We start from the raw sequence: 27,288 nt of genomic DNA, 5'->3' as shown, positions 1-27,288 counted from the left end.
TCGGATCAATGTCCACTTCTTTTACCTCTTTTGTACCAAACTTTTTAGTATCTTGTCACACTCCATGTTTTTGTGATTACATCCCATGATTTGTAAAAAATAAATAAGGACATCAGCTCTATAGCTTTCATTACTTTTCTCCCATCAAAGTATTTATGGGTTGGGTAATAATAATAATGTAAAAAAACCAATAACAATTTATACAAACTGACATCACATTCTGTAGTAAGCATTCTCAATTAACAATTGTCCAGTCTGTCATTCTGCAATTATCATATGCAATTGATTACTCATGCTTTTTACACATTGACATTCATGTCTTTAACCAAATGCAGTAATTAATTCATAATTGTTTATTCATCACAATTTACATATATTGTAATAAGGTGTTATTGCATCAGGTTGGCCACAACATGTCTCTCTTCAGCCAACAAAAAATTGACGAACAGGAACGTAAGCATCCAGCTATCTCTCTCAGGAGGCACAGAGCGGGGAAAGAACAGAGCAAGTTGCATCACATAAGGTGTAATTGTATGGCTATCTGCCTGAGCATGGGGGGCTTATAGGACCACAGATAAGTTGCTCAGAGTTGGAATGGGGTCTTGAGATTCTCTCTCATTGTTGCTTGACTGATGGGATTGCTTCCTGGAACTCGATTGCAAGGACTGAGCCGCATGTGGTATTTCCATCTTGCCTAGATTATGGTTACCTGAAAAAAAATTACAAGACAGAAATATTCAAATAACTTGTTTTAAAGATTGCAGGAATCACAAAATGAGAAGCTGCTTTTCTAGCTGGGGGTGGGAGGGCTAGAGTTTCTTGTCAATTACTTAATCAAGAGAAATTTTATTGGCATTATTTCTAGAAATTTGCCACTGGGAAGATAAACTTGTTATAAACCTAGACTGAATATTAGGTAAAAAGGTGAATATTTAAATAACACAATTGGTGCTACATCCAGATAAATTAAAAAAAAGGGCTATGTCATTCCCAAGCCACCTCCTATTGGACAAGCTGGACCAGCACTCCTGGCGGGTGATTTAATATGGGCACAACCAGGTTTACATGTGATGACCTATCAGATAACAAAAACACATGGACTTCAAATTACATTGTGAAATTTGCTGCAATATAACAAATCAACTTTAGTTTTCACTGGAGCACCATTAGCACGGCGGCACCACCAGTTTGCCCCAGTTTAGGCCAGTGTTTTTGCCTTACTGGTTTTTACGCAATGTGCTTTCTGTAATCCCGTGTTTACTTATACTCTGTTGGCAGACACAGAAAAAATGCACAATTATAAGTTGAAGATCAAATGAGTCTGAAACTCCACTCAGCAGAGTTTTTCTTGTAAGTGAGCAGGGAGCTTTTCTTGCAATGAAACATATATCTGTATGATTAAATTTCGCAATTGGTTGAAAACCGGCAAATTTCCCCTTTAATTAACTGTTTAAGTCATTTTCATAGAGTCACACATTCACTGCTTCCAGTTAAGATAGAGTAAATCACCAATTTGTAAAGTGGCCTGATCCAGTAAGTCGAGGTAGGGCAGGTATACATTGATCGGTCCAGGAGGAGAAAAACTCATTCTTCCACCTTCCAACACCACATTCTCTCCAAAAAAACACAGCTAAGAGACATGGGAAAGAAACGTATATCATCATTTTTTTTAATTTTACAAACTTTTTGTAAACTAAAGAAATCACATATGACAATCCGTACCTGTTTCTTCAGTAGTTTCAGAGTAAGTTGTAGAAGTGTGGTGCTGCTCATCCCTCTCAGGTTGCTGAGTAATAAAGTGGCCCGGGCGAGTGTTACACTTGACTTCGGGGGCATGCACGACCGTCCTGAGAGCAGGCTGACAGCTTCCTACTCACAAGCATGACAAATAAACACAAAGCAGCACTTCAGTTAAAATTATTCCATCAAACCCTTATTTCATGTCATCACAGCTAATAGTTATGTAAGAACATTCTTGAGGGGTGATAGAAACATGATACACCTTTTTTATTTAAAAGTTAATTGTTAATAACATTCCAACTACTGTGAGAAAGTTGAAGTTTCCATTTCTTTGTAGAATTTTTTTCATTGTAGAAAGAAGAGAATGTCATCTTGAAACGTTTTTGTGTAAGAAAATACAGTAAGTTAAGTCACCTGAACTCCTTTTATGTGATTGCTCTTGGCTACACCAACGTTTGATCATCATAGTTTAAAGCTGGACACTACACAGGACTCTCATAGTTTTTTCACTATCATTTTCCACAAACATTTCACCAGAGAGCGGACACATTGCCTTTGTATTCACCGCTTCGAAAGCAATTGTCACAGTATGCCACAGTGGGGTATGGAGCAATGGATAATGCGAATGAATACGGATCAGAGGATTCTAGATTGGACTCCTGGCTAGCTCGATGAAGACTTTAGAAAGTGTAAGTCCTTGCACTTCTACTCCACAGCTGAAAAGAGCAAATTCACAGTTACACTAGCTTTCAACATGTCCTATGAAGCCTGTTTCAGCTCTTCTGAAAACTCCACTTGCTAGCCATCGTTCTGTGAAAACACATTTTTCTACTGAAAGTGCATACAGTGTTAATAATAAACGGTAAGTAGAACTCAACTGACTTTTGTCCTTCCTCATGAGCATTTCAGATGAAAATGGCGTTTGACAGTCAGTGCTAAAGATACTCTACAGTTAAAAGATAAGTATATTTCTGCTGTGACTAAATACTTTAAAGTCGTCTTTATTTAATTGTGGTGAAAATATGTACAGTATTTTTACCCCAAAAGCATATCTTGTTGTGTGTGTGTGTTGTATTTGTGTGTGTTCATACCTGCAGCAATGCCATGCTCTCATCAGTTCTGCCTCTTTGTGCCTCCAAATTTGCACCCTCAACCATCATAAGAGCTTGAATGTCAACATCTCCCCATCGTGCACATTCATCTAGACCCTCCTGCAACGTCTGAGATATATTTTTTCCTAAAAAACATTTAATTCCAAAAAACACACACACACATTCATACCCAAACAGCCACCAAAAAAACAAACAAAAAGAGATTCAGTATCTCATAATCATCATCTTTAAACTCATTGATACAGTGTCGCTAATGAAGACACAAATTTTACTGATACATCACGATCTTGTGTATGCTCTGAATAATAACTATGGTTGCACTAGGCACACCAACCGATTAATCAGCCAGCTGATATCCAGTAACTATCGGTATCAGCAAATATTATCGCAGATATGACCATTTCATTTGAGTTTCATTGGATTAAACACATGCGCGTTTCTTTCCAGTTGAGTGACCATCTCGTCTTCATTGTACTATATATATACCATATGATTGATAAGTGCATTTACATTATATCCATAGCTCTATATTGTACAAATATCTAAGAAAGATATCAGCCGATATATCTTATCACATTATTTCTCTCCCTAATGTTGATCTCAGTAATGGCCAAAAATTCAACATCGGTCTGGTCCAACTTGTAATATCAAGAAAAAGGGAACAAAAAATGCTCCTCCATTACCCCAAGTCCAGTTTGATTAAAGGGGGATTATTTGTATCGACATTCGCTGTCCATGTTATATCATGTTACCTTTTTTGCCTCTAATAAACTACAAATGAAAAAGTAAGCACAACACTGAACCATACCGGGCAAAAGGGAACTGGTCTCAGGGTTTTGTGTTGCCAGGCTGCGGAGCAGAGCAAGTCGACAGAGCAGCCAGAGGGGAACTCCAATTCTCTCACTGGCCTCGACAGCTCTGGGACAATCTCCCTCCAGGGAGACGGGCACTCTGCAATCTTGAGCACCCTAAAGACAGGGTATAGGACACAGAGAGACAAGCATTCACAAACACCTTTAAATAATTAACCATCCTCCTGGCTACTATCGTTACGTGCAGAATTAACTAGAACTTTTTTAACTATGGAAACGGTTATTTTTCAAAATAAATAGGCCAGAGAAGATTAGAAATAATAGAAATGGGTTTGGTATTGATTGAGAACAGGGAGCAAAACACACAAGATATTATTCATCAGCACTCTTGAATATTTTTTATTTGGAGCAATTTAAACAAAAACAAAAATCACATTTTATGCACAATATGTTTAGTTCTGTATTGCATAACTTAGAATATTTTAAACATCATTATGTGCACTTTGAATTACATTCAACATAAATGACAACTTAGTTGATCCTCAATGTGATGTTTTAATACATTCGGCAAAGTAAAATCAAACAAGTTTGGAAAGTAAAGACAATCATCTAGTATAGATAAATGTCTGTTCTGTATTGATCTGTAAATTAAAAATGTTTACAGTGTTACAATTTAATTGCAACACACCAAGGCTTTTATTACACAAACACAGTTCTATTACTGAATTACATTCTGGTGTTTCTAAAGTCTTTATTGTGCAATTCACTGATAGGAATTTGTGATCTTTGCGTGTTGTTCAAAACTCAACTTCTGTGATCCTGTGATTACCTGTTTACTTCCAGTCTTGGCATTTTGGTGTTCAGATATGGGTTGCTGAGAGTCATGTAAAGATCCACTCATGATTACAGGAGCTTTCTGCAGCAGCTTCAAGGAGGAAATACTCATCACAGAACTAGAGAGAGAAGTCAGGGAAAAACCTTAAAGATAGAGCGGAAACATAACCATCACTGTGTAAACATCCTCAGAGTACACATGTACCAAACTTCTTTACCTGAGTACAGAATCTCCTTGTTGTAGGTAAAGGTTGGCCTTTAAAAGATTGATCTCTATTTCCAGCTCTAGTTTCTCCATCTGACTACAGCACTGAGGTGAGAGCTGCTGCTCAACAGAGTGCAGCAAGGAGGACGCTCCTTCTCGCAAAAGAAACTACAACCGAAATGTTAGACATTAATATGAACATGAAAGAGTCGAGGGACATGCCAAACATCACACATTTAAATGCATATAATACAGATAGTGGCCAGTCACTGAAGTAAAGACGAATTCGAAAAAATGGCGAAATAATCCAACCTTGATCCGCTCCAAACTGAGCTTCTCCTTTTGACTTCCAAGTGTAAGAACATTTGGCTCTTTTGTCTGTAAAAACGAGCCCTCGTCATCTTGTTTGACCTCTTCACTGTGTTTTGTGTTTTCACAAGCTTCTCCTTCGACAGAGTCTAGAAGACAGAAATTGTACATAAAAAGCTCTTTGATCCATAGTGACTCTTGGAAAAGAAACGTTGCGTTCAAATGGACTTTTAGCACTTATGTTCAAAAATACAACCCAGGAAAGTATTAATATCATGAAATAAACATAGCCATATAAATATCTGGTATGTGCACATGTGGAAGCATAGTTGGGATGCAGATACAAAATCTCATACCACCTTATGGCAATGTGGAGCCATACAGCTTAAAAAATAAGTTCCTAAAAAAATAGTCAATCTAAAATTCTAATTGTTTTTAAAGGCAACATTCATCCTAAAGAAAGCAATCTAATAAGTACATTTAATCTATTTTATTTAATACAAGCAAACAATAAACTTCACTCAGATAATAGAAAGAAGAGAAGTAAAAGCTTACAGACCTGCCACTTGAGGACCGTGTACCGTGTTACTGAGGGCCAGGACAAGTTGAATACGAGCTAGGTTAGAACGAAGGGACAATGTGGAGCCATACAGCTTGCAGACCTCCGGATTCAGCTCAGTGTTGAGCAGTTCTTCCAAAGCCTAAATACAAGCAAAACATACTAAGAGAAAATATTCACAAAAAAGGTATTCTTATGCAAGAATAACACACGTATCTCAATTTGTCAAAACATGGTTGAAAAAGTAGCACTGGAGTATAATAAAGGGCAATATAACATCCGTGCCTAAAATATCTGTATGTATATATATGTCTATCTTGTTGATTGGACTGATGCTGAATGCAGAGTACATGGCACCAAATAAACCTTGGGAGTATGATTATTATACTTTGGAATGATGTTTTTATTGTTGTCACCCAAAACAAAAAAACTATTCACATTTGACACATTAGAAATCATGACAGAATTACAACAATGAAATGCCCAAGATCTATGAACAACTAATGGAATGAAATAATGTACCTCAGCATTGTCCAAGAGAGACCTGTTGGTGTAGAATGTCTTCGCAGGCTGTAAAATAGAAACAAAGTCGTCCATTGATTCAAATTATTAAGGTATGGTTAATTACACATTACAATCCTTTAAATACTAAGCAGGACCAGCAAAAGGAACATAGAGAGATATATGTATGTATGTTTATACCTGGAGATAGTCTTTGGCTATGTACTGTCCATACGGGAGAGGAACCCCTGTTCCTTGTGTAAGTTGAACTGATTCTCTTACAGCTTCAGTGAACAGGCAGAGCTCAGTCAGAGTACGTATCTGCATGAGACGTCAACTGGGATTTAAAACTTTGCCAGGACCAGAAGAAGAAAAATATTTATGGTAGGCGACATGTTTTTATTTTTATAGAAAACAACACAAATGCTGACCTTAAGTATTTTTGCCTCAACAGTGCGCTGCACATCTCTGCACACAGTCCCCGCAAAATGTTGGTACAGAGCTAGCATTGGCAGTAACTGAAATATTAAATGCAAGTTCACACTGAGTGAATTATTCATCTTGAGAATTTAGGGTAAAAATGTGGTCGGACAAAGGTTATGAGTGTACCGTGATGTGGTACCCTGCGGTGAAAAGCCAGCAGCAAATAAAATGTAGGCTTGCTACAGTGGTGCCAAGGTGAAGCCTGTGGGGCTCTGAGAACAGGTCAACACCAGGAAGCAGTTCATCTCCAATGCAGTGATTGGCATACTGGAGGTCCGCCTGAGGCTGGGCCAAGGAGCAGTGTAGCACACACTAGAGAAGTGGGTGACAAAAACACATAGTCAGAGTCATGAGTTCTGTCAGACAGAAGATATAAAGTGTGAGGAAAGAGATTCAAATCCACTGGAAGTATTACCTTAAAGAGGTGAGCAGACAGGAGACAGCATTTGGTTTTCTGACTGACATCAGTAGGTAAGATATACCTGAAGATCAAATCATTAACCTCAGAAGCAGGCAGGTTTAAAGACCACAACATCAGCTAAAAATCGTATCAAATCAGTCAGGAATGTCAATGAAACATACTGTGCAATCTTCGCAGCAAGAACAGCAGATTGAAGACATCCCCATATACCAGCCTGTTTCAGCGTTTGTTGCAGGGAGCCACCCCCAAAGGATACACCATCCCATTTCTCTACAATGCCTGAGCTCTGTAAGGCACAATCTATGGCTTTCCTCCAGTACAAGTGTGCTGCCCTGGAGATCAAATATAAGGAGGAATGAATTTATTGAGAGACTGGAGGGTAAATCATGAAAATCTTGACTGTACATTTTTCAGGTAAGTTCATAACATGAACAGCCACAGAAATAATTACCGTGTGTTTCCATTGTAGACCTGCAGGTTTCCCAGTTCATGTAGTGCCAGGACTGTGAGGGAGTCATGAGTGTTTGCCTGGAGATACTCTAACGGACAGTTGGAAAGGTATCAGAAATAATAGTTTGCTGACAATTACAAACAGTACTTTATTCAGATGTGCCTTATTATTGTCTCGTCATTAGAGTTGCTGCTACTCTTGATTACACATCAAACTCAGCATTCCCACCGATAGACAACTTATGTTATCTTACTAATGGAGGTGGAGTATGCAGCAGCGATAGTCAGCATCCGGTCAGGGCTGATTGGGTGTCTGTAGAGAGCATTTACAGAACTGTAGTCTTCCTCTGTCAGGTCGCAAGGTTCAATGTTCGGAGCGGGCAGAACTACAGGACTGAAATCAACCAGACTTGCAGAATGGCTCAGATTTCTGCTCTGACAGGGCCTTGACTGTGTGGAAAAACCTGGACAGAGACACAAACAGTGCAAATATAGACAGTTTTAAAATGGTTTTTGTGAGTTTTTGTGTTTATCATCCCTAGTAATACCATATTTGAATGATTGAATTGTGTGGAAGTTTAGGGCAACACTTACAAAAGCAATTTAAAACAATTAGCATGAATTAAAAGAGAGGTATCAGGAGAAACACTACGTGAGGTATAGGGAACACTGTTTTTATATTTGGTTTGAAAAAGTCATTCATTCATTCTTCATTTATCACTGAACTCACAGTACTGTGTGTAAGCCAGAAGCCGCAGCCCCAATGAACGACTATGCTGGAAGACCTGGAGACAATGTGGTCTTCTCTCAAGTGCTTCACGGTAACAGCTCAGCGTGTCTTCTACATCCAGGGGAACGCAAACACTGGACATGGAGTGCTTCATCTCCACACCTGAGACAGCAAACATACAGCTATACAAACTTTATACAACACACATCAACACTCTGATGGCGGAGGCTGCTCTGTAAAGTGTCCATCTCTACTATTTAATCCAATCAGACACATTCACACGCCCCTGACAAAGCAGAGGGAACAATATGGGGCAGAAGTTGGGGATCTGACCTTCCAGTTGACAAAGTATCGACTCTATCACTGAAGCCACATGTAGCCACCATTTTTAATCACTTTTTACATAATATCGTAGCACTCCACTATTTCAATGTCTTAAAAAATATTTTGATCCCTTCATTTGTTGGCCTGCCATCATTTATCTCAGCTTACAGTTGTGTTTAGTGAACTTTCGAGGAGTGGAGTTTGTCACTGCTGCTTTTTTGCGATGGTCTAGTTGCTGTGAAGGATGAGGGGTCGATCCAGTGAGAAGCTGGCAAGTGGCATAGCTCCTACAAGTTATCTGAAATACAAAAGAAGATAACCCCACATAAGTTAAAACCACAGTACAATACAATCATTTTATGAATCAATGACTACGCTTCTAATGAGGCTAAATCAAACGATGTGACAATAATGTGCTAACTGATAGTGCAAAATGCACTCACAATATTTCTTTAAGACAGTTTTATTGGCTTGTTTTTTTATACATGATGTTGTGCTTGGCTACAGTATGTCTGACCTCCTTGCCGGTGGCCTTCTTGGTCTTGACGTGGTGTGGTTGAGGAACAGCAGGTCCTCCAAAAGAACTAATCCTTTCCAGCAGCCTCCTCTGAGCATGGACTAGAAGAGGAGTTACAACCAAGGCATAGCGTTCCCTGGGATAGGCATAGAGATGACACAAACATACAAAACTATGGGCAAGTATTGCTAGATCATGTTTCAGTTGAATATCATCGATATGAGACTGGTATTTTAAGAGGTTATAAAGAGCCAAAATACAGCACTTTAAAATCATTAATACAGTAGTACTTTGTGTGGAAATCAATATAAAAATTCCCCGATAAGTTCTGTAAATTATAGTTGTGCATTTGTGTTTTGAAGGTCTCTGTGTAAAAGCTTTATGTCAACATCTTAGCTGCACTTGCGAGTGATTGAAATATGGTAAATGTCCTGGGTACCTTGTGTAGAAGTTGTAAACTAAGGCAAAGTGAGCTAGGCTTTCCCATTTGCCACTTTCATGAAGACGTTCCAGAGTGTGGAGCACCAAGGTGCGAACCCAACGCAGGTCCACTTGTGTGCTGTCATCCAGTGGTGCGGAGAAGTGCAGACTGGACTCCAGTTCATCCTCAGTTTGATCACTGTCATACAAACTCCACAGCTGGTCAGGAAAATGAAGATGATGAAAGATGAGTGTGATCAGATGGTTTGTGTCACTTTCCCTTTGATAGTTTGAAGTGTTTTTGCTCAGATTACAATTTACAGACTGTGGTGAACGTAGCAACAATTTACAGCCTACATATTCCAAAACATGTTGAAAGCTGTAGGACTTTTTTATCCTTTTTAAATGTGTGTGTATAGCAGAATGTTACATCACCCCAAGTCTATTCAGCATGTCAATGATGAGGTCAGTAGCAAGCACCAGTAGTGGAGTAAAAATGGCATTCAACTGGTCTGCTGTGACAGTGGAGAGAGGTTCAAGCTGTTCAGCTTTTAAGTCACTGATTCTACAACTTTGGTCCCACACATTCTGACACACATACTGCAGGTAAGTCCAGTGGCTGCCACGATGGGCCAATACCTGGAAAAATAATTCAAAGACAGACATAAAATACAGCATCATATTATACTAAAGAAATAAGAGATGTAAGAATTAAATTCTATGGATTTACAGTCTACGATCACATGATCACAGCATTTCTTTATTTGTGTTTAATCGTACAGTACCATGGATCTTCGGTAATGTAAAGCAGTTTTGTTTAGAGAGTCCAACAGCAAGGTGGCTGCAAGTCTGTTGTTGTCAATCTGCTGCTCTACAGTTACAGAGGAGTCCTCACTCTCCTCACAGCTCTCCTCTGTGATAGAGTTATCAACTCTCACTGCTGGAAGAAAAGGTTGACAAAAGTCTTTAACACGTGCAAGATGATAACATTTCATCCTTTCTATCTCAAAGAGTGTGCTTTTTTGTTCACCTTTCTCTTTGCTATTGTCTGTGTGTGCAGCTACATTGTCCCGAAGAACAGAATGAAAGGTGTCTTTCTCTGAGACGTGCTCATGTTTGGAAGACTGCTGTTGCTGGGACTTCCTGGGCACCAGGAAACCAGAGTAGGCAAGAGAGAAGCTCAAGGGATTTAAGTGGCTGTACCTGAAATAGAGCGCATGCAGCACACCTTATAATAGACATTTATGATGCTAAATATTTTTCAACACTTTTTGTAGCAATAATAAATACAATAAAACAATATAAAACGTCCAATATCTAAACTATTACTAAATTGCCACATTCTAAGGGCCAATAACAATATTACATCATTTATGATGATATGTTATTGTAGTAGCGCTTGTGACGTAACTTATAAATGATCAATAGTTACCAGAATAACACAGAAACAAATGAAATAAATTGTATTTGTTTGATTGAACCTGTGCTGCAGTGCTTCTCCATGCAGCTTGTCCAGGCTCTGGAAAAGTTGCGCCAAATAAGATTGAGCAATGCAGTAGTTGAGCTGAGCCCTCCACACTCTCTCCTCACAGCACATGTGCCTGAGCTGAAGTTTCTTCTTGCTGCGTTTCATCACAGATGACATCATGGTCAGAATGTTCTCCACAATCTGCATCTCCCTAGAACATAAGTAAAGTGAACATTTAGGTTCGAAAAACACATGCCGATAAATACAAATAAAGACATCCAGAGAGTAACACTGCACATACTGTACCTGTTGGTTCTTATTCTCCGCAGCATACTGTGTGGAATTCTCTGCTTCAGTGTCTTTTTTGTGTCAGTGTGAGAAGTTGTATTCTTGTGCTGCTTTAAAGGAGAAACAGTATTTATATTTCAGATAAAATGTACAAAATACATTTTTATCCAAAACCTTTTACAATAATTAGATATTAGATTGAAAGATTTGAAGTTTTTAAAGCATTTTCTTTTAAGTCCAAATTCCCAGAAATGGTTTTCAGATTAGGAACTTACTATTACTTACTGTACTTATGTAGATTACTAAGGACAATGATTTTCGTAGTCTTGTATAAAAAGGCATGCCAAAGGAATGTCATAATAATTCAGCTACACAGCAGCTGCTACTACTTTATCTGTTTTTGGAGAATTTTTTTTTTTTTTTACTTTAAGAAAGAAAGTGTGTGTGTGTGTGTGTGTGTGTGTGTGTGTGTGTGTGTGTGTGTGTGTGTGTGTGTGTGTGTGTGAGTGTGTGAGTGTGTTTGTATACAGTATGTTGGACTTTTTACCAGGGGTGATTCATTTCCTTTTGCAGCCTGAGCACTGCCTCTTTTGTTTCCCTCTAAATATTTTTTTGACAGTCCCAGCACCTCTTCACGCCTGACAAAGAGAGAAGCATTCACATAAGGTAATCTGCATTGGCACAACAGATGCAATCTATCAAAGTATAGTATGAGTTGAGCAAAACATTAACCGTTATGCATAGCTTGCAATTTTGACTGTGGAAGTAACTATTTGCGTATAAAAGTGAAAGCTGCAAACTTTTCATTTTAGAATGAATGTTTTAAACATGCAAAGAGAGAGGTACACAGTGAAAATTCACCTGGAAAGAAATTCAAGTATATTTTTCCCCCACTTTATCACAAGGTCGGGGTGGCCTTCCTCCATGGTTCTCTGGAGAAGAATTGCTGCACACTCAGTAAAATATGCCTTGCGTTTGAGCTTTGTCACTACTAAGAATGCAGACACAAAACACAGAAGTCAATGACAATGAGTTATTTCAGTATGCTTCAAAAAAGTGTAGGAATGTGTGCCACTAACACTCTTGGTAGGCGTCCTTTAATGGACTGTTGGAGATCAGATCATACAATATGGTGGGATCTTCACTGCTACTCACTGGGCCGGAAATTTCTACTGTAAAAAGACAGTCAAGTTTAGAAAAATACCCCAAATACCTATTATGTTTGAAACAGTGTGATAACTCATCCTTGAATGTTTTCTTTTACCGTTGTCTGCAGAGACAGCTGCTTCAGGGGAGATGTGTTCCTTACTCTTCAAATGCAGTGCCTTCAGCTGAAGACTTATCCTATCACCACTGACTGTTTGACCACGTGTTTTGGACTACACACACAAAAACACACTTAATTCCCAGAAAGAATTAAAAATGAAACAAAATATCTCATGAAAGAAATCCTCACCTTTCTTCTGTTTGTCATACCCACAGCCTCATATGTGAATCTGGTGTTCTGCATCTGGGAATCATAGACCTCTTGGAGCAACCTTCGACCACAATCCATCATCATAGTAGCCATCTGGGGATCCTGGAGCACACGGTATGTCTGTCCAGGAAGAATAAAGGATGACAAATTATTTCAAGAAGTTTTCTTTTTGGATACTGTGGAAGTTAAAGATAATGTGGATGAATGTGCTTACTAAATACGGATAAATAAATTAAAAAAAAGACAAAATACAGGTACGATGTAAATATATGAAAAATGTCATTTTATAGGAGGCGAGAGTCATGTTGACTAATTATGTCTTGAAACACAAATTTAAAAAAATGTGGGTCTCTCACACTTCAGATCAAGGACATTTATATATTGCCACAGAAGCAGTGAAGCTGAATATGAAAACATACCTTCGACAGGTAGTAGGTAATGCAGGCTACCATGTGCATGAATGATTCTGCAGTTTTGCCTATCCTTTTATTTTTCAGAACACCTGAATTCTCCTCCAAAACAATGAAGCATTTTTTGAGCACCTGAATATAAAAAAACCCCAGATTGAGCAGAATGAGGTGTGAAAAACACAAACAATTACTTGTAGTATGAATTATGCTATTATCAAGCCCTTGTAAGGCAGGTTTCATTTCAAATGATACAGTTTTAATTACCTCTACTACATGGTTGCAAATGATCTGATGAAAGATAAGAGGTGCCAAGACGCCATAACAGCCAGCCACAGCTTGCACAGCAGCATCACCATCATTTAACCACAACGCAGCATCTGTGGCTACCAGCATGCGCTCGCATTCTGCTAGTCTGGCTTCCTGCATAGAAACACACACACACACACACACAAATCATTACTTCTTCATGCTAACTCAACTCAAACTCAAATGATGTAACCTTGGTTAACATAAATAGTGTTTCCTGCCTTAACAACACACAACCTCCGCCTTTACTACCAATGTCGAAAAAAATTGTGGTCTCTATATGTCATTACTTCTCAAAGTGGGGGGAGGGGGATGAGGCCTTCAGGAACATGTATAGTTTGCATAGTTTATTAGCGGCCGCCCAGTTATGTAAACAGCTGCCGAGTTTTTTCGCAAATTATTTAGGCATTAAAGACCAATGAACTAGTAAGTGATCGATAACCCAGTACCTCAGGTCTGTATATCCACCAAATAGAGCAATGTCTGCTTTAAAGTCTTTATCAGTGCATTTATTGCATGTGCAGTGTCTGTTTAACAAATGTTCAATTCTTTTATCCCCGTTTTGTGCAGCTGATTGCTGCAGATGTGGATGTGCTCTCTTGGTTTGGCGGTGTCTTAATAAGAAGCTCAGCTGTTTGAAATACAAACAATGAGGAACATACAGTTTTCACTTTGAGAATGCTTTATAATAAGAAGAAAAATAAGAATAACTACACTGTTTGACTCGACTGTCTATATGTTCCAGTCATCTCCTTTTGAAAATACATACGTCCTGTACTTACACTTTTCTGTCAATAACAAAATTGTACCTTTTCCCAGATAAAGGGTCCATTAAAACTGATTGATTCACTGTAGAGGGATCCCTGCTGAATATTGATCTCTGTCTCTATGAAGATGGACGTGAGGAACAACTGAACCAGGTGAGGAGAGGAGCAATGCAGGGTCTGGACACACAGCCTTCAGCATGGTAAATAGAGATAGTGAGAAATGAGAAGATAAGGAGATGCAAGGCATAAAAAGTCTTTACTTTAACTGTTGTGATGTGTGTACATTTTCCAACTCACCCTGTGGCAGCAAGCCTTTCCTGTGATCTGTGGGACTCAGGGTCGAGGTAAGTAAAGTGACTCCATAGTTCAATGCAGGCTCTCTTTGCTACGGCATACTGCCCTGTTTGAAATGCCACCTGAGGAACGAGTTTAAAAAGCTAAAATCATAGTGCAGACGACAGACGTATGGCACAACCACTCCCCTGTGAGCCAAAAAATGGAACCAAAATATTTGGAGCTCCCCCTGCTCATTAACTGCAGTGTAGGTCATAAAACCACTCCACATTCTCCATGTGAACAGATGGAATATTGGTTAAACTATGACATTCAAACATATGTGAACTTTTTTTTCGGTAAATTCGTTTTTTGTCTTAATTATTCATTCTCATAATGCTCATTTAAGTACAATCGTTCATTTTCAGTGGATGTAATATCATGACTGACAGCTTTCTACATCATCAGTGCAATATGTGAGCGGCCACAGCGGGCTAATTTAGCAAATATATTCAGTTAATAGTTAATATTGAGTGTGCTAGCAGTATAAAGAAGTCCTTCAGACCCTGAATTTCCCTCGGGATCAATAAAGTATCTATCTATCTATCTATCTATCTTCAGTTCATAGGCTCAAATTCCATCAACCACTATTCTCCAAAGAGGAAGGATCTGAACATATAAATGGGCAACCCATGAGTATACTGAGGTGCATCCGTGACCTTAGTTTGTGCTTGTGTGAAGTTTACCCATGCCAAGTGGGCCAATGAGGATAGTAGTTGTATTGGCATAGATGCCAGCAGTGGGAATGTTGTTGCTCCAATTTTGTTGCCCAGTAGCTTGCCTTGTCTGTTGTAAGCTGCAACAGCAAACACATACTTCTGGTTGGGCTCCAGCCCCTCCACCTTCAGCACACATTCACCGGATGCTGCAGGTATCTGAACACATGCAAATGAGGATAATGGGCATGTACAAGAACATCCGAGATGAAGGAAATGTGTGGCATTATGTTTTACACTCTTCTGTGAAAGAAAATAATTCTACCATATTTCCTGTTCCTGGAAGGCTGCAGTCTCCAAGACGGACCTTCCGGTTAATGCTATCAGCTGCACGGCCACAGAGCTGGTACCAGAACACCTGGTCAAAAAGAAAAGTACAAAGATATATATTAAAAGTTCACTGTACACGTCGTGTTGGGTTTCTTGCAAATTACTGATAGAATGGTGAATAACGTCTTCAAAACTAAAACTCACTTGTTCCTCTAATTTATAAGGTGCCGGGGCAAAGGTTAAAGAGCGGTCTGTGCGTGCAAGTAGAACTGGAGGAGGTGGAGCACTTTCTTCTTCCCGCATCATTTTTTTATTTTCAGCTGAAGTCTTAAGATTGATGGACAGATACAGTTTTCTTTCTTCCAACACTGCTTTCTCAATCATGGTGAAGGCCTCCTGGCAAGAAAACAGGAAAATCTCAACTACTTAACTCATTTGTTAAAGTGGCATCACCTAAGTCCTCTGACTGATGGTGATAATATTGAGGATGGTGTTGTTGCTGATTAGAATATTCATGATGATGATGATAATAATAGTGATGATGATGCTGTTGATTTTGTTGTTGATAAATGAAAAAAAGAAGAAAAAAAAAAGGAGACCAATCTTTTCTATAAACCTTGAGCATTGCCTCTGTACTGTGCATGTCAGAACCTGTGTCCTATTGCCCTTGGAAATATTAGTTGATCTTTACTGACATTGTGTCCTATCTAGTTCCTTGCTTGTGTTGTACCTTCGCTCAGATGCTAAATGAAATAGCAGAATTTAACTTTAACAGTCAAGCAGAAATGAAAAGTTGCCAAAAGTTGTAGTGTATTGTCTTGGTAACGGAGATTGTTACCTCCAGCAGACTCTTTGTTTTACTGCTGTTATCTGGCTCCCTGTTGTTGTAAACCATCAAGGCTTTCTGGATCAGAAAAAGAGCTTTTGCTACTTTGTTCTTCTTAATCCAATCCAAGTGTTCAGACTCTACAACTGGACACAAGCAAAAAAACGTTTTTAGGCCCATTATTGTCAACAAGTTCATTGATGGCAGATACAGAATTTTTAAAAATAATAACTTTTTCCTCGCCATAAAAACAAAGTCAAAGATTTCTACTTCAATTGAAATATTTGATTTTGTTAATATCAATTCAAAAATGAGTACAAACTAATTGAAGGCAAACGTTTAATCATATAAATCCCATAGTAGCAAGGCAGGAAGTCTGACCTGCATTTTGCCTCAGTAACTTGAGGAAGGCCCTGTGGTAGATGATGTTTAGCTCATGATGAAAGTCCTTGATCAGCAGGAAGACCCGAGTTGATTGAGTCTGTCGATGAACTTCAGTGTATGACTCTTCTGTAGATTCCGCTTCATCTGTCGCCCTCTTAATTTCATCTTCTTGATTCACCTCTTCTGATGATTTCAGAAAGGATGGGGAGAGGGTTGATGGAGGCTGGGGACTGAATTTCTATGAGGTGAAAAGAAAAGCAGGTTTTCACAGCAGGAAAGACTGATTTATTAAATCATTGTTATTTTAGTTAATATTGTTTGTAAGGAAAGTTGTCTATATTCCTTACAAAAAATATTAAGCTCTTAACTTAACGCCTGGCTTGCAATGTGCTAAATGAGTGTTGGACATATTGACTGTGTACCTGCATGAAAGCAGAGTCTATGACCGCTGAGCAATCTTGGGGCAGCACTGTAACTACACCTTTCGCCAGAGCTTCGAGCCCACTCACCACCACTTCACACACCTTCTTCAGCAGCTCTGTGCTTGAACTCTGTACACAAACACACAACACAGAGCATTTTTGTTTTTCAGTAATGCTAAAAAACCTCTTCTGTAAGTGCCATTTGTTTTATCACATGCATACATAAACTATTACCATACCTCACAAAAAGAGAGAGTTCTCTGCTTCAAACCATCACTGTGTGACTCACAAGCAGCTAAAACATACAAATAATGGTCAAGCTTTTGTATGGTTTGAAACATGACATGTTTGTTTGTGTGTGTGTGGCTGAAGTCAAATGAAAGTTTCATATCTGTATACAAACACAAGATCTAAAAGAAAAGATACTTCAGCCCAGCAGTGAGAGACGGCAGACAGGAGAAGCTGATTTCTTACCTTGACTTTTGTTTTGTCTGTGTTCAGCTGCACTCTCAAGCTGTATGGCCAATGTGTGGACCATCTCTGCCATCATTATGCAGTCAACAACTACAAGGTCACAGAAAAACGCCACCTCAAACAGCAAGGACAGACACCACAGCCACTGCAAACATGTTTACAAAATAACACTTAGAAAGGAAGTGAACATAAAGTGGAAGTCATCATAATCAATTTGTAAAAAAAAACATTCATTTTATGTTCTTTTTGTTGGGAGAGGGGGCAAACGGATGTTTCTTTTATACATACCTTATTATAATTCTCTACCTTCTTCAGGTAATTAGTGTTTTGAGTCTTCTGAAACACCACCTTCACTTTATCCCACAGAAATATCACAGCATCCAAAACCAGGTCCCCATCTGGCTGCACCTCCTACACAAACAGTTATCAACATTATATAAACACCTTCAAATGACTCCTATCCTGAACTCTACATTAAATTAGTGTTTTCTTTGGTAGATCAACCTCAATACAAACAAACACACAACATTAAAACATACAGATGCAGAGCCACAAACAGCCCTGTGCAGGGTGTCCACCAGGTCCGTTAAATCATCACTCATCTGGAAATGTTGCTTGTGTCTGTCAGCTGAAAACATACAGCATCATAATTCAGTGATTACTATACTATCAGTATTGACATATTTGAAATCATGATGTTTAGAGGTATCCGTATCACTTGGGGTACCGTCAATCATGTTGTCCCCTTGATGATGGTTCCCCTGGGAGGAAAGCACACTGTTGAAATCGTGAAGTAAGGTAAGCTCCAGCTCTGCCTTCCTGAATGGCTGACCTTCCACCCTCTAACACAGAAAGTCACAGAAGACACTCAGGATAATCCAGACACAAACCCAAAGAAGAAACACAAGAAGAATGGACTGTTCCCCTTTGATGAATGATAAAAATAAAATAAAAAACCCAGTTAACTCTTGTACTCACAGACAGAACCTGCAGCATCTCTCTGCAAAGTTCAGCGAAAGTGTCTGGCTGCTTGTACTGAAACAACAGCTTCATGAACCTCACAGCAGAAATGAGGGGGACTTTGTTTTCTCCTAGCAACACAGCACATTCAATAAAATGACATCACAAAATAATGCATATCAGAAACACCCTGCTGCACTGAAGTTCTTCGGTTTTGACATTAACGTGAGAGAAAAAAGAGAAAATGACTTACCTGTAATGGCTAAGTCCATTAGAGTGGATGTTGGGCTCAGTTCAAGAGACTCACCAGTAGATATTTCTAAAAACAGACATAAAAGTACATTACTCATGACACAATAGGAGTAACCCCTATGTCTTTATGTCCTCTGAATATAATCCTGATGGTGTTTTTTGTTGTTGTTGTTGTTGTTGTGAGATCATTATACCAACCGGATAATATACTGATGCCAGCTGAAAGGAGTTCCACAATCCCCTCCTGAAGCTCTGGGTCATCTGGCATCCTCGTCTCCAGCGGACGTTTGTTGCTGTCCCAAAGTGCTTCCAAGATCCCCAAAAACTGTGCTGCACTGCTGTCAAACAGGCCCATGAGCACTTGCTCTGTTGTAGTACGAGGCCATGGCCCCTACAGTTTTAACACAGGCAAGAATGCAATCTGAGGTCATGTTACAAGAGTTAAACAACCATGTCTAGAGTTAGAGAACCATTTGAGTAAACAGCCTTCTACTATTGATACTGGTATACAATTACTCTGGTTCAAGGTGCTACAGGTAGGAAACAGCAAATACAAAATAAATTATATGAATTATTCAAGAACACTAAGATAAGACAAGAAGACTTTCAACTTAACTTTCATAAAAATGTACATTTCAGAAAAATATTAAAGACTGAAAATAATTGAAAGGCAGTAGAGTTGATCTAATTACATCAGGTATGTCCTTCACGGTGCTTTTGATTTTGACTCTGAACGTGGACTTGGGTCTCCTTCTGCTCTCAAACACAGCCCGCTTAAAAATCATTGCAGCCAACTGAGGAAAAAAGATTAAAATGCTTTTTAATTTTAATACCAATAAAGAACACATCAACCCTGTAAAGAAACGAAAAAAACTGTGAAATGGAGAACAGAGAGTTCAAAGAAGTCAGAAGTCTCCTATTCTCACATCCAACAACCACTTCAAAAAGTAGATATGTCGAATCTGTGGTGTTTTTGCATGTGCTTTATGTGCTTTGCATTCCACTGCTGAATGTGTCACTGACTGGTATTATGTTGTCATGATGACAGTATTAACATTAATATTTCAACTGGAGAACTCTCCTGCCTTGATCGAGGCTTCTCTGTAAGCTCTCTGGGTCTCTCTGGTGGCAAGGACTTCATTCTGCTCCTCCATCTTTGCTAGCCCATCGATCTTTCCGAGGGCTCTTCTGGCAAATTTCTGAAAGCATTATTAAAAAAAAATTTTTTTTTTAAAATCCACAAATTAGTTTTCACCACATGGAATACATTTCATTAAAAGGTATTTATACACTTTAAATGTTACATGCGTTATTTTTTAACACTTCATAAGGTAAGGATGAGGAATGAAGCAATTATCTCTTTGTTTTAAACACCAAACATGTTCCTAGCAGGCTCTCTCACAACTGCTCAGGTTGATCATAAACAGCTGACATTTTCAACTTGTGCTCTGTCTGAATCATAATGAATGCGTTTTTTTGTTGTCTGGATGTATATCATTTTTGTCATTCACCTCTGCTTGCACCTCCGCCTGGATGTCGTAATAACAGTGGCAGACGGCACAGTAGAGTGTAACGATCCACGACAGATTCTTTGAAGTCATCAGAGGGAGGGAGAGCTCTAAGCTAATGCTTGCCCACAGGAGATACTCCAGCACCTGGATCAAATCATAAAAGGTGGATTATAGGAATATGACACTTAGAGTTTTTGACTACTTACAGCACACCATGTATGATGCAGACATATCCCTTATTTGGGGACGTTCATGGACCGGAGACCGTCCTGGCACATCAAATGACTTTCAGAAAAGAGTGAATCACTGAAAGCGTGCCTCTGAATATATAAATATTTTTTTCCATTCACACTAAGCACAAATCAAATAAACTGGTCCAACATTGGTTAGGTAGATCACCTGGCATTATTGTAAAACACTTTCCACATTTTAAATTCACATCAGATGTTTTATACCATCTCTTATCCTCATCCATTTAACCTCTTCTTTGAGAAGTCAATGACAGCATGTTTTAAAAAAGAAGAAATTAAGTCAGGTACCTGTTCACTATAATTCATAGTCATCAGGTAACGACAGATGTTGTAGATGTGTATCGAACCTGGAAGAAAGAAAGATTAGTTCTACAAAGAGTAGAATCTTATATTTCCACTTCACCTAAAGTGATCTACACAATCATTATTTAGATGGCACTCTATTTGTAATTGTCACAGAATACTACCATATAACTCTGGGAATCAAAGGGTACTATTTGGACATTGACCTCTTTAAAAATGAAACCCTTTTCAGCTGTGAACACAAAATGAATTGATAAGAAATGACTTCCTTTTGAGCAACCTTTCAATGTTACTCTTTTAACAGGACAACTCCCTCTTTATCATTTTTTTTATCAGAGAAAATGGTCATTGCAATATAATTAATGTACCATTATAAACGTGCCAGCAGAGGTTCTCATGTTCCTGAAAAGCCTGCATCATGACCCTGATGAAGTTCAGTACACAAAGCAGTTTGCTGAGTCCCTTCTGGCTGAGGACTCTGTGCTTTTTTTCCTGCTCAAATATACATAGGGCCCAGCCTTGCATGGCACGGAACTAAACACAAACAAACACACACACACACACACACACATAGACACATGACTTACATTAAATATATTCGGGTTAAGCAACAAACACCATATATCATCGACATTTAACTCCACGAGACAAACTTCTTTGTGAACACATAGTACAAGTGCCGTGTTTTATTCAGCACAATCTACCTTCATGGTTAAGATATTTTGGTCTGTATCAAATCCGTCAGGAAAGAAGCAGGCCATGTAGTGGTCCACATCTGTGATATCAGTTATTTCAACGAAGCTGAACTGCAGAAGATGGAGACTGTAACCATGCCGAAGAGCCAACTGAAATAACTACAGGAGAGGAAGAGAGGGGAGAAACGCAGAATGGCAATTGTGAATATGTTCTATTTGCTATCGTTCTTAACATGTACAATTTGTGAAGTTACAGTTTTGCAGGTGTTAAAAAACAAAATGCATCATTAAAGCAACATAAATTAGAGAAAGTTAGGTTTTACAGAAAATCAGCAATGTCGTCGTTTATTGATAAGGCAGCAAGCCACATGCTGCAAATCACCAGAGTGCAGACACTGAGTAAAACATCACAACCTTGAGTGTTCTACACACAGCATGTAGTATTCAACAATAATACAAACTAACAGAGATTCAACAACTAAACTTGTCCCACAACTAACCTGAAACTGGAGTGTTCAAAGGAAACCCAAACACTACCGAGCACTGTCGCTACTGTGTTTGTGTCCATGGTTACCACGGACCGGCCACTTTGTGTGATGACAACATTTACATGTACATATTATTTTAATATGCACCAGTGTGAATTTTGAAGACCAACACTGCCCGATGTATTTTTTATGAACTCTGTTCAGAATACGTTGCTGAGACGAAGTGATACACAGTCAATTCTCTACTGTATATAAGCTCTCGTGGAATGGCTCTTTTTACAACCACCAACAGATTTTTTTTTTTATCTTTTCCAAGTATTTATTGCATTTGGTATCGGCTTCCTTTGAGTGGCCAATGTCCTGGCACAAACAAGGCACATCACAAAAAATACCTGAGAGTCTCTTCAGAGGAAATGTGGTCAGAAACACTCTTTAACTAATCTGAGAAAAACAAATATTCACAGTGAATTACCTTTATCCCAAAAAGAAAATCTGCCATGTCCAACATGCGCTCCTGATAGAAGTGCAAAGGCAGTCGATGTTTGTACTTCTCCCATATCTCCACCAGCATTTTTATCCTACAAAAGGAATGTATTACTGGTGAGAAAATGTCACAATGGTTTTAAGCCCAGACAAGAGCTCAATGAAGTAATAATTTTTCAAAATCCATGCATAATAACTTTACTGTACAGGCTAGGAGGCAAATATACACCAATGAACTCTTGAAACCTGGGCAAGAAACTCTTTAAATAACTTCTACTTAAAGTGTAAAAGTGGAGCTTAGACGATATTACAACATTTATAAACTGAAACGGAGGCCTGCTGATACTCTTCCTCGTGGCCCTTGTTGCCTAGCAACGACCATGAAGACACGTGAAGGCTGTTTACTAATACTAATAAACTCCCCAATTAATATCACCTGTGTACTAGTATAGCTTAATACCCGCTATCTTCTTTATTCCCAAGTCTGACTGAAGTTAACATTATCTTAAAATGAGCAGCTACTTGGTATTCATGCAAGTTAATAAGCTGACTCACCCTTTCGCATAAGAGACGTTGTTATCTTGGCTGCTCGAAGAAGCGACGCGCCTTATCACAGATACAAACGAGGTGATGTCTCGTTCAAAAGCTAAAATAACTGGGTTTCTTTTATCAAGTTTCCCGTAGTATGAGGCCGGCAATTCCATGTCTGCGGCCAGAATGTAAATTTGAATCCACAAAAGTGATACTGTAAGCTAACAGCTAACTAATATCCATCCACAAACAGGGGACTGAGGCGAACCACATCACCATGGTAACAAGACCAAACAGACAGCTCTCAGCCTAACTCATGTTAATTTGAGCACATTTGGTAAAGTAGGAGAATCTAAAAATGTCTGTTCTCATTTTTTTTCTTTTACCTATAATAAGGGACCATACAGTTACTCAATTCATAGCGTTATGGGTTTTACTGCAAGTTCTTGCATAATTGATGACTTAGGCTATATGTGTGTGTTTTTAGGCTGAAGTCAGTACACTAATATCCTGACCCTTTACAAATAATATTACTGAATGTTGTAGTTTTCATCAATTCTGTAACTTAAAGATTAATGCACATACACTAAGATATTTCAAAGTCTATCTGAGATTTTCCAGAAACAACAATCAAACAACCAGAAGAATATGAAATGTGATGTGCTGTGTGAAGCTGTTGGCGAGAAGCATTCTTCTGCTGAACTGAAAACAAAAAACCCCTCCAGTTTATTAATCTTTAATGTATGATATAATGAAGCATTTACAGTTAGAAAATCTAATTTACCCTGAAAGGAAAGATACATATTTTTTTTATCAATATGGCATCCATTTATAGACTACTATAAAAAAAACATTCCCATGAAAAAAAATTAAGTAAAATCCATAGCGCTTAACATCCTTCAAGTTATATTATTATTAGTGTTTATTAAATGTGTATGTTATTATTATGGTATTTTTATTTTTTTTAGATCTCATCTTTTTATGTATTTATTATCATTTAGTTTTTTTGTGTTGGTTTGAGATTTGAATAAACATGATGACAACATTTTATTTTTATCTGTACTGTATTTGTAAATTAAACAAAAACTCCAATAAAGAGAAGTTTTTAAAAAAAAAGGCACATGCACTGTTTGGCTCCAAATGAGCAATTTATTGAAACACTGCAATAAAATTGACCATTGGGAGCCAAACAGTGTGCAGACCTTTTACCTTTTCTCTGCATATCTTGTGTTGTACCTGTATGTATTTTGACTTGATGTGCACACCTTACTTTTCTCTTTTTTGTTGTAAAGGCAAACATTTTTTTAAATCAAAAAAAGCAAGGGCTTAATGTTTGATATCAAATTCACATCTCCATTATTGCAGATTATACTAATGTAATGTGTGCCATTATCCAACACTGGAGACAACATAAGTGGGAGGATGAGAAAGAGACTGAAATTTGGTTGGCACAACTACAAAAGTTTTTTCAACTGAGCTCATAGCAAAATGATACGAGCTGTGGAGTGTCACCTAATTCTTTCCCATACAAACTCATCAGTTCTCATTCAAGCTCACATCCATTCTGCTCACAAACCTAAAGCTTCTGGCACTCAGAGAACAGCAGGCTAATTCTCTGGCAGCTATTCTTCAAACAAACACACACAATCACACGCAGAAACACATAGAGATCCAGACAGGGGCATTTCCTGGGGAAAGAGTATGAGGGCATCAGCAGTACTTTGAGCCAGGGTCACTCGTAATGAGGAGAGGAGTGAGAGAGAAACACAGAGTTGTAGAGAGAGAGAGGGGGGAGGCAACCAGTTACAGCCAGACAGATAAAACAATGGAGCCAATGAAGGGATAAATAGTTGACATCATTGTTCCAGAAAGATCAGCATGTTGGCAGAGTCACTATGCAAGTGTGCATGACTGGTGGTGGAGGGGAGGGGGATGCAGAGGATGGTAACGCTGTCAAAGCCCAGATGAGATTTGAGGGAAAGGCCTATAAATGTGCAGCAGGAGAGGATAGCAGCACCCAACTGAGACCAAGGCAAACCAAGATACCACCTATCGTCGGGGGTTTTTTTCATCATCTTCTCTAGAACCTCATCATGGAAATCCCCATCAAGTATCCCTGGTACCGTTGGGCGTTCCCACATCGCTTCTCTGACCTCTCCTTGGCAGACCCTCTTACTGACTGGCCATTAATCTGGCCCTCACCCTGGTCCTTCCCTTGGAGTCGCTCTTCATTCTGGCGCTGGTTTAACTGGTCTGAAAATGGTCACAGTGAGGTAAAGTAAAATTCACAAAACATTTGTATCTTTGTTGTGTATGACATTGCATTGACTACTGAATAAAACAGTATCGCTTTATTATCTTCTTGATCTGACATCTGGATAACAAAATATGTTCTGGTCATGCCTTTCTTCCCGATATTGATTATGATACCTAAAAAAATCGACTGATACTGAGTATACCCTATGTAAAGTGAAATGGCAAATACTAATTATTGGTGTTTATATGATTGGCATTACAATACACTCTCAGCTATCAACATACTGTAGTAGTTTGTTCTCTAATTGGACTAATAGATGAAGGTATCAGATTGATGCACTGCTCACTCCTCCCTGATATGTCACTTAAGGCTGTATAGGAGTGTCAAATGTTATGCCAAATGATCTCTTGCTTTTAAAATATGAACATTCTTGCCTATATGTGATACTTTTATTTGTTTTGTTTTTTTAACTCTCTTGTTGATGTCAGCCTTATTGTGGAAAACAAGTGTGAGTATTATACTAAAACAACAACAACAAGCTGACTTCAGGCTGAAGGCATGCAACTAAATCATTCCAAAAATTAACAGCTTTGCCGTCTGTCTAGATGCGCATTGAAAAGGATCGCTACGTCATTCATCTGGATGTGCAGCATTTCTCACCTGACGAGCTGTCCGTCAGTGTTAGTGAGGAGTTCATCACAGTGCACGCCAAGCATGAAGACAGACAGGTTACAGAGGCTATATATACAACGTCAGAAATAGTGAAACAGAATTTGGTGGTGCACAACATGACTAACATACTTCTAATTTTGCCTCCAGGATGACCATGGCTTTGTGTCGAGAGAGTTTCTGAGGAAGTACAGGCTTCCTGCTGGGGTGACAGGTACTGATGTCACCTCCAGTCTGTCTGTGGATGGTGTGCTTACCATCACTGCACCCAGGTCATCTCCTGGCCCAGAGCGCCCAATTCCCATTTCCTGCGAAGTTGGAACTCCCAAACAGAAAATGTAGAGCAGAAGCTAATGCTCACTACTAACAAGTGCTGTCTTTATACTTAACCTGGTACAGTTTTCTTGGCAGTGCGACAGAGCATAAAAGTGTAGATGTGAATAAGTGCAAGGGCATTCTAAAAAACTTTCAACTCACTGTAATTCTTCAAGACAATGGTGCTGTAAACCCAAATGCTAACATATTAAACCTATTAACAGTCATATGACAGCTGGAGGGAAGATGACGTTTTAAATTTCTTTATCATGCATTTAAATTGTTTGTCTGTCCTGGCCTTGCCATTTTGTGTCAACATGGTAAACATTTGTTGTCTGAAGTTAAACTAGCTATCAGAACCAAGTAATATTCTGATAAAGATTATTCCCCTCCAAAGACGAAAACTTTCAGAAATTGTTTATCTTAGTTGTATATATTACACAATAATGTATGAATGGATACTAGTAAGGCGCCAGATGTCTTTATTGATAGGTTTTGTATGTGTTATGAGGAGGGAGTCTCAACTCAAAAATAGACATATTTTGATTGTTCACAAAGGACTTGGGATGGGTCAGAGAGTGAAATAAATATATTGGGAAGGAACTATTGGCCCATAATGCTGCAGGGGTAAGGACTGTGAGCTGCTAGGAAAGTGTGTCAGTGTGAGAGTGAATGCACGTATGCTTTTAGATGCAACAATTACAGCTTTATAATTCCTTCATTAGCACCAGCCCGTTGGCAGATTAACACACAAAACAACAACAACAATAAATATTGAATCTTGAAATCATGAACCTGATTTGTGTTCTTCCGCAGTGCTTGAAAGTATAAATGTTTTTGTCCTCTTTACTTTAATTAGAATCTAAACATTGGACACATATCTTATTCAATATTTATTCATTTCCAAATATTTCATTGCTCAATTTTATTGATTGGAAGATTTGTTAAATGTTGAATAATACAGGTGATGTTTTCTTGCAGCATGAATTAAAAACATAGCAGACATGGCTTGTTT

The 27,288-nt window shown here is 38.6% G+C and overlaps 2 protein-coding genes across 2 annotated transcripts; one reads left to right on the top strand and one right to left on the bottom strand.

The window, feature by feature from the left end:
• Positions 1 to 121: 121 nt before the first annotated feature.
• cfap54 (cilia and flagella associated 54) lies at positions 122 to 23,325 on the bottom strand. The gene is made up of 57 exons (XM_079355175.1): positions 23,057 to 23,325; positions 22,491 to 22,596; positions 21,540 to 21,689; positions 21,204 to 21,369; positions 20,821 to 20,879; positions 20,282 to 20,425; positions 19,856 to 19,969; positions 19,463 to 19,564; positions 18,969 to 19,161; positions 18,772 to 18,837; positions 18,537 to 18,649; positions 18,277 to 18,400; positions 18,098 to 18,186; positions 17,847 to 17,969; positions 17,559 to 17,703; positions 17,324 to 17,379; positions 17,085 to 17,213; positions 16,660 to 16,900; positions 16,291 to 16,424; positions 15,657 to 15,848; positions 15,448 to 15,540; positions 15,153 to 15,341; positions 14,431 to 14,549; positions 14,176 to 14,323; positions 13,325 to 13,480; positions 13,070 to 13,192; positions 12,630 to 12,770; positions 12,438 to 12,552; positions 12,253 to 12,345; positions 12,035 to 12,161; positions 11,721 to 11,889; positions 11,192 to 11,283; positions 10,899 to 11,096; positions 10,448 to 10,620; positions 10,203 to 10,357; positions 9,853 to 10,056; positions 9,437 to 9,636; positions 8,998 to 9,133; positions 8,666 to 8,778; positions 8,157 to 8,338; positions 7,681 to 7,890; positions 7,428 to 7,515; positions 7,138 to 7,308; positions 6,971 to 7,037; positions 6,682 to 6,867; positions 6,504 to 6,590; positions 6,274 to 6,393; positions 6,094 to 6,141; positions 5,572 to 5,713; positions 5,016 to 5,161; positions 4,717 to 4,871; positions 4,494 to 4,617; positions 3,661 to 3,820; positions 2,832 to 2,977; positions 1,723 to 1,869; positions 1,510 to 1,630; positions 122 to 709 (listed from the first exon to the last, which is right to left on the bottom strand). The coding sequence occupies exons 1-57, from the start codon at positions 23,203 to 23,205 to the stop codon at positions 561 to 563; spliced, it is 7,788 nt and encodes a 2,595-aa protein (XP_079211301.1). The 5' UTR covers positions 23,206 to 23,325; the 3' UTR covers positions 122 to 560.
• A 1,521-nt stretch (positions 23,326 to 24,846) lies between these two features.
• Positions 24,847 to 27,067, top strand: LOC306831960 (alpha-crystallin B chain-like). The gene is made up of 3 exons (XM_079356269.1): positions 24,847 to 25,305; positions 25,895 to 26,017; positions 26,109 to 27,067. Exons 1-3 carry the CDS (start codon positions 25,126 to 25,128, stop codon positions 26,298 to 26,300), a joined length of 495 nt encoding a protein of 164 aa, XP_079212395.1. The 5' UTR covers positions 24,847 to 25,125; the 3' UTR covers positions 26,301 to 27,067.
• Positions 27,068 to 27,288: the final 221 nt, after the last annotated feature.

This window comes from Symphodus melops (assembly GCF_947650265.1).
Source record: "Symphodus melops genome assembly, chromosome: 11".
Classification (NCBI taxonomy): Eukaryota; Metazoa; Chordata; class Actinopteri; order Labriformes; family Labridae; genus Symphodus; species Symphodus melops.
Note: the sequence above shows the minus strand (reverse complement) of the source record. Positions and strands in the feature narration are given on the sequence as shown.

Excerpts from the sequence above, each read along its gene's own strand:
- cfap54 (XM_079355175.1), bottom strand. The coding sequence starts at position 23,205 with ATGGAATTGCCGGCCTCATACTACGGGAAACTTGATAAAAGAAACCCA. Across the intron at positions 13,481-14,175 it reads GACCCTTTATCTGGGAAAAG|GAAGCCAGACTAGCAGAATG; the intron begins GTACAATTTTGT and ends GTTTCTATGCAG. Across the intron at positions 12,553-12,629 it reads GTATGACAAACAGAAGAAAG|TCCAAAACACGTGGTCAAAC; the intron begins GTGAGGATTTCT and ends TTGTGTGTGTAG.
- LOC306831960 (XM_079356269.1), top strand. The coding sequence starts at position 25,126 with ATGGAAATCCCCATCAAGTATCCCTGGTACCGTTGGGCGTTCCCACAT. Across the intron at positions 25,306-25,894 it reads CTGAAAATGGTCACAGTGAG|ATGCGCATTGAAAAGGATCG; the intron begins GTAAAGTAAAAT and ends CCGTCTGTCTAG. Across the intron at positions 26,018-26,108 it reads CCAAGCATGAAGACAGACAG|GATGACCATGGCTTTGTGTC; the intron begins GTTACAGAGGCT and ends TTTTGCCTCCAG.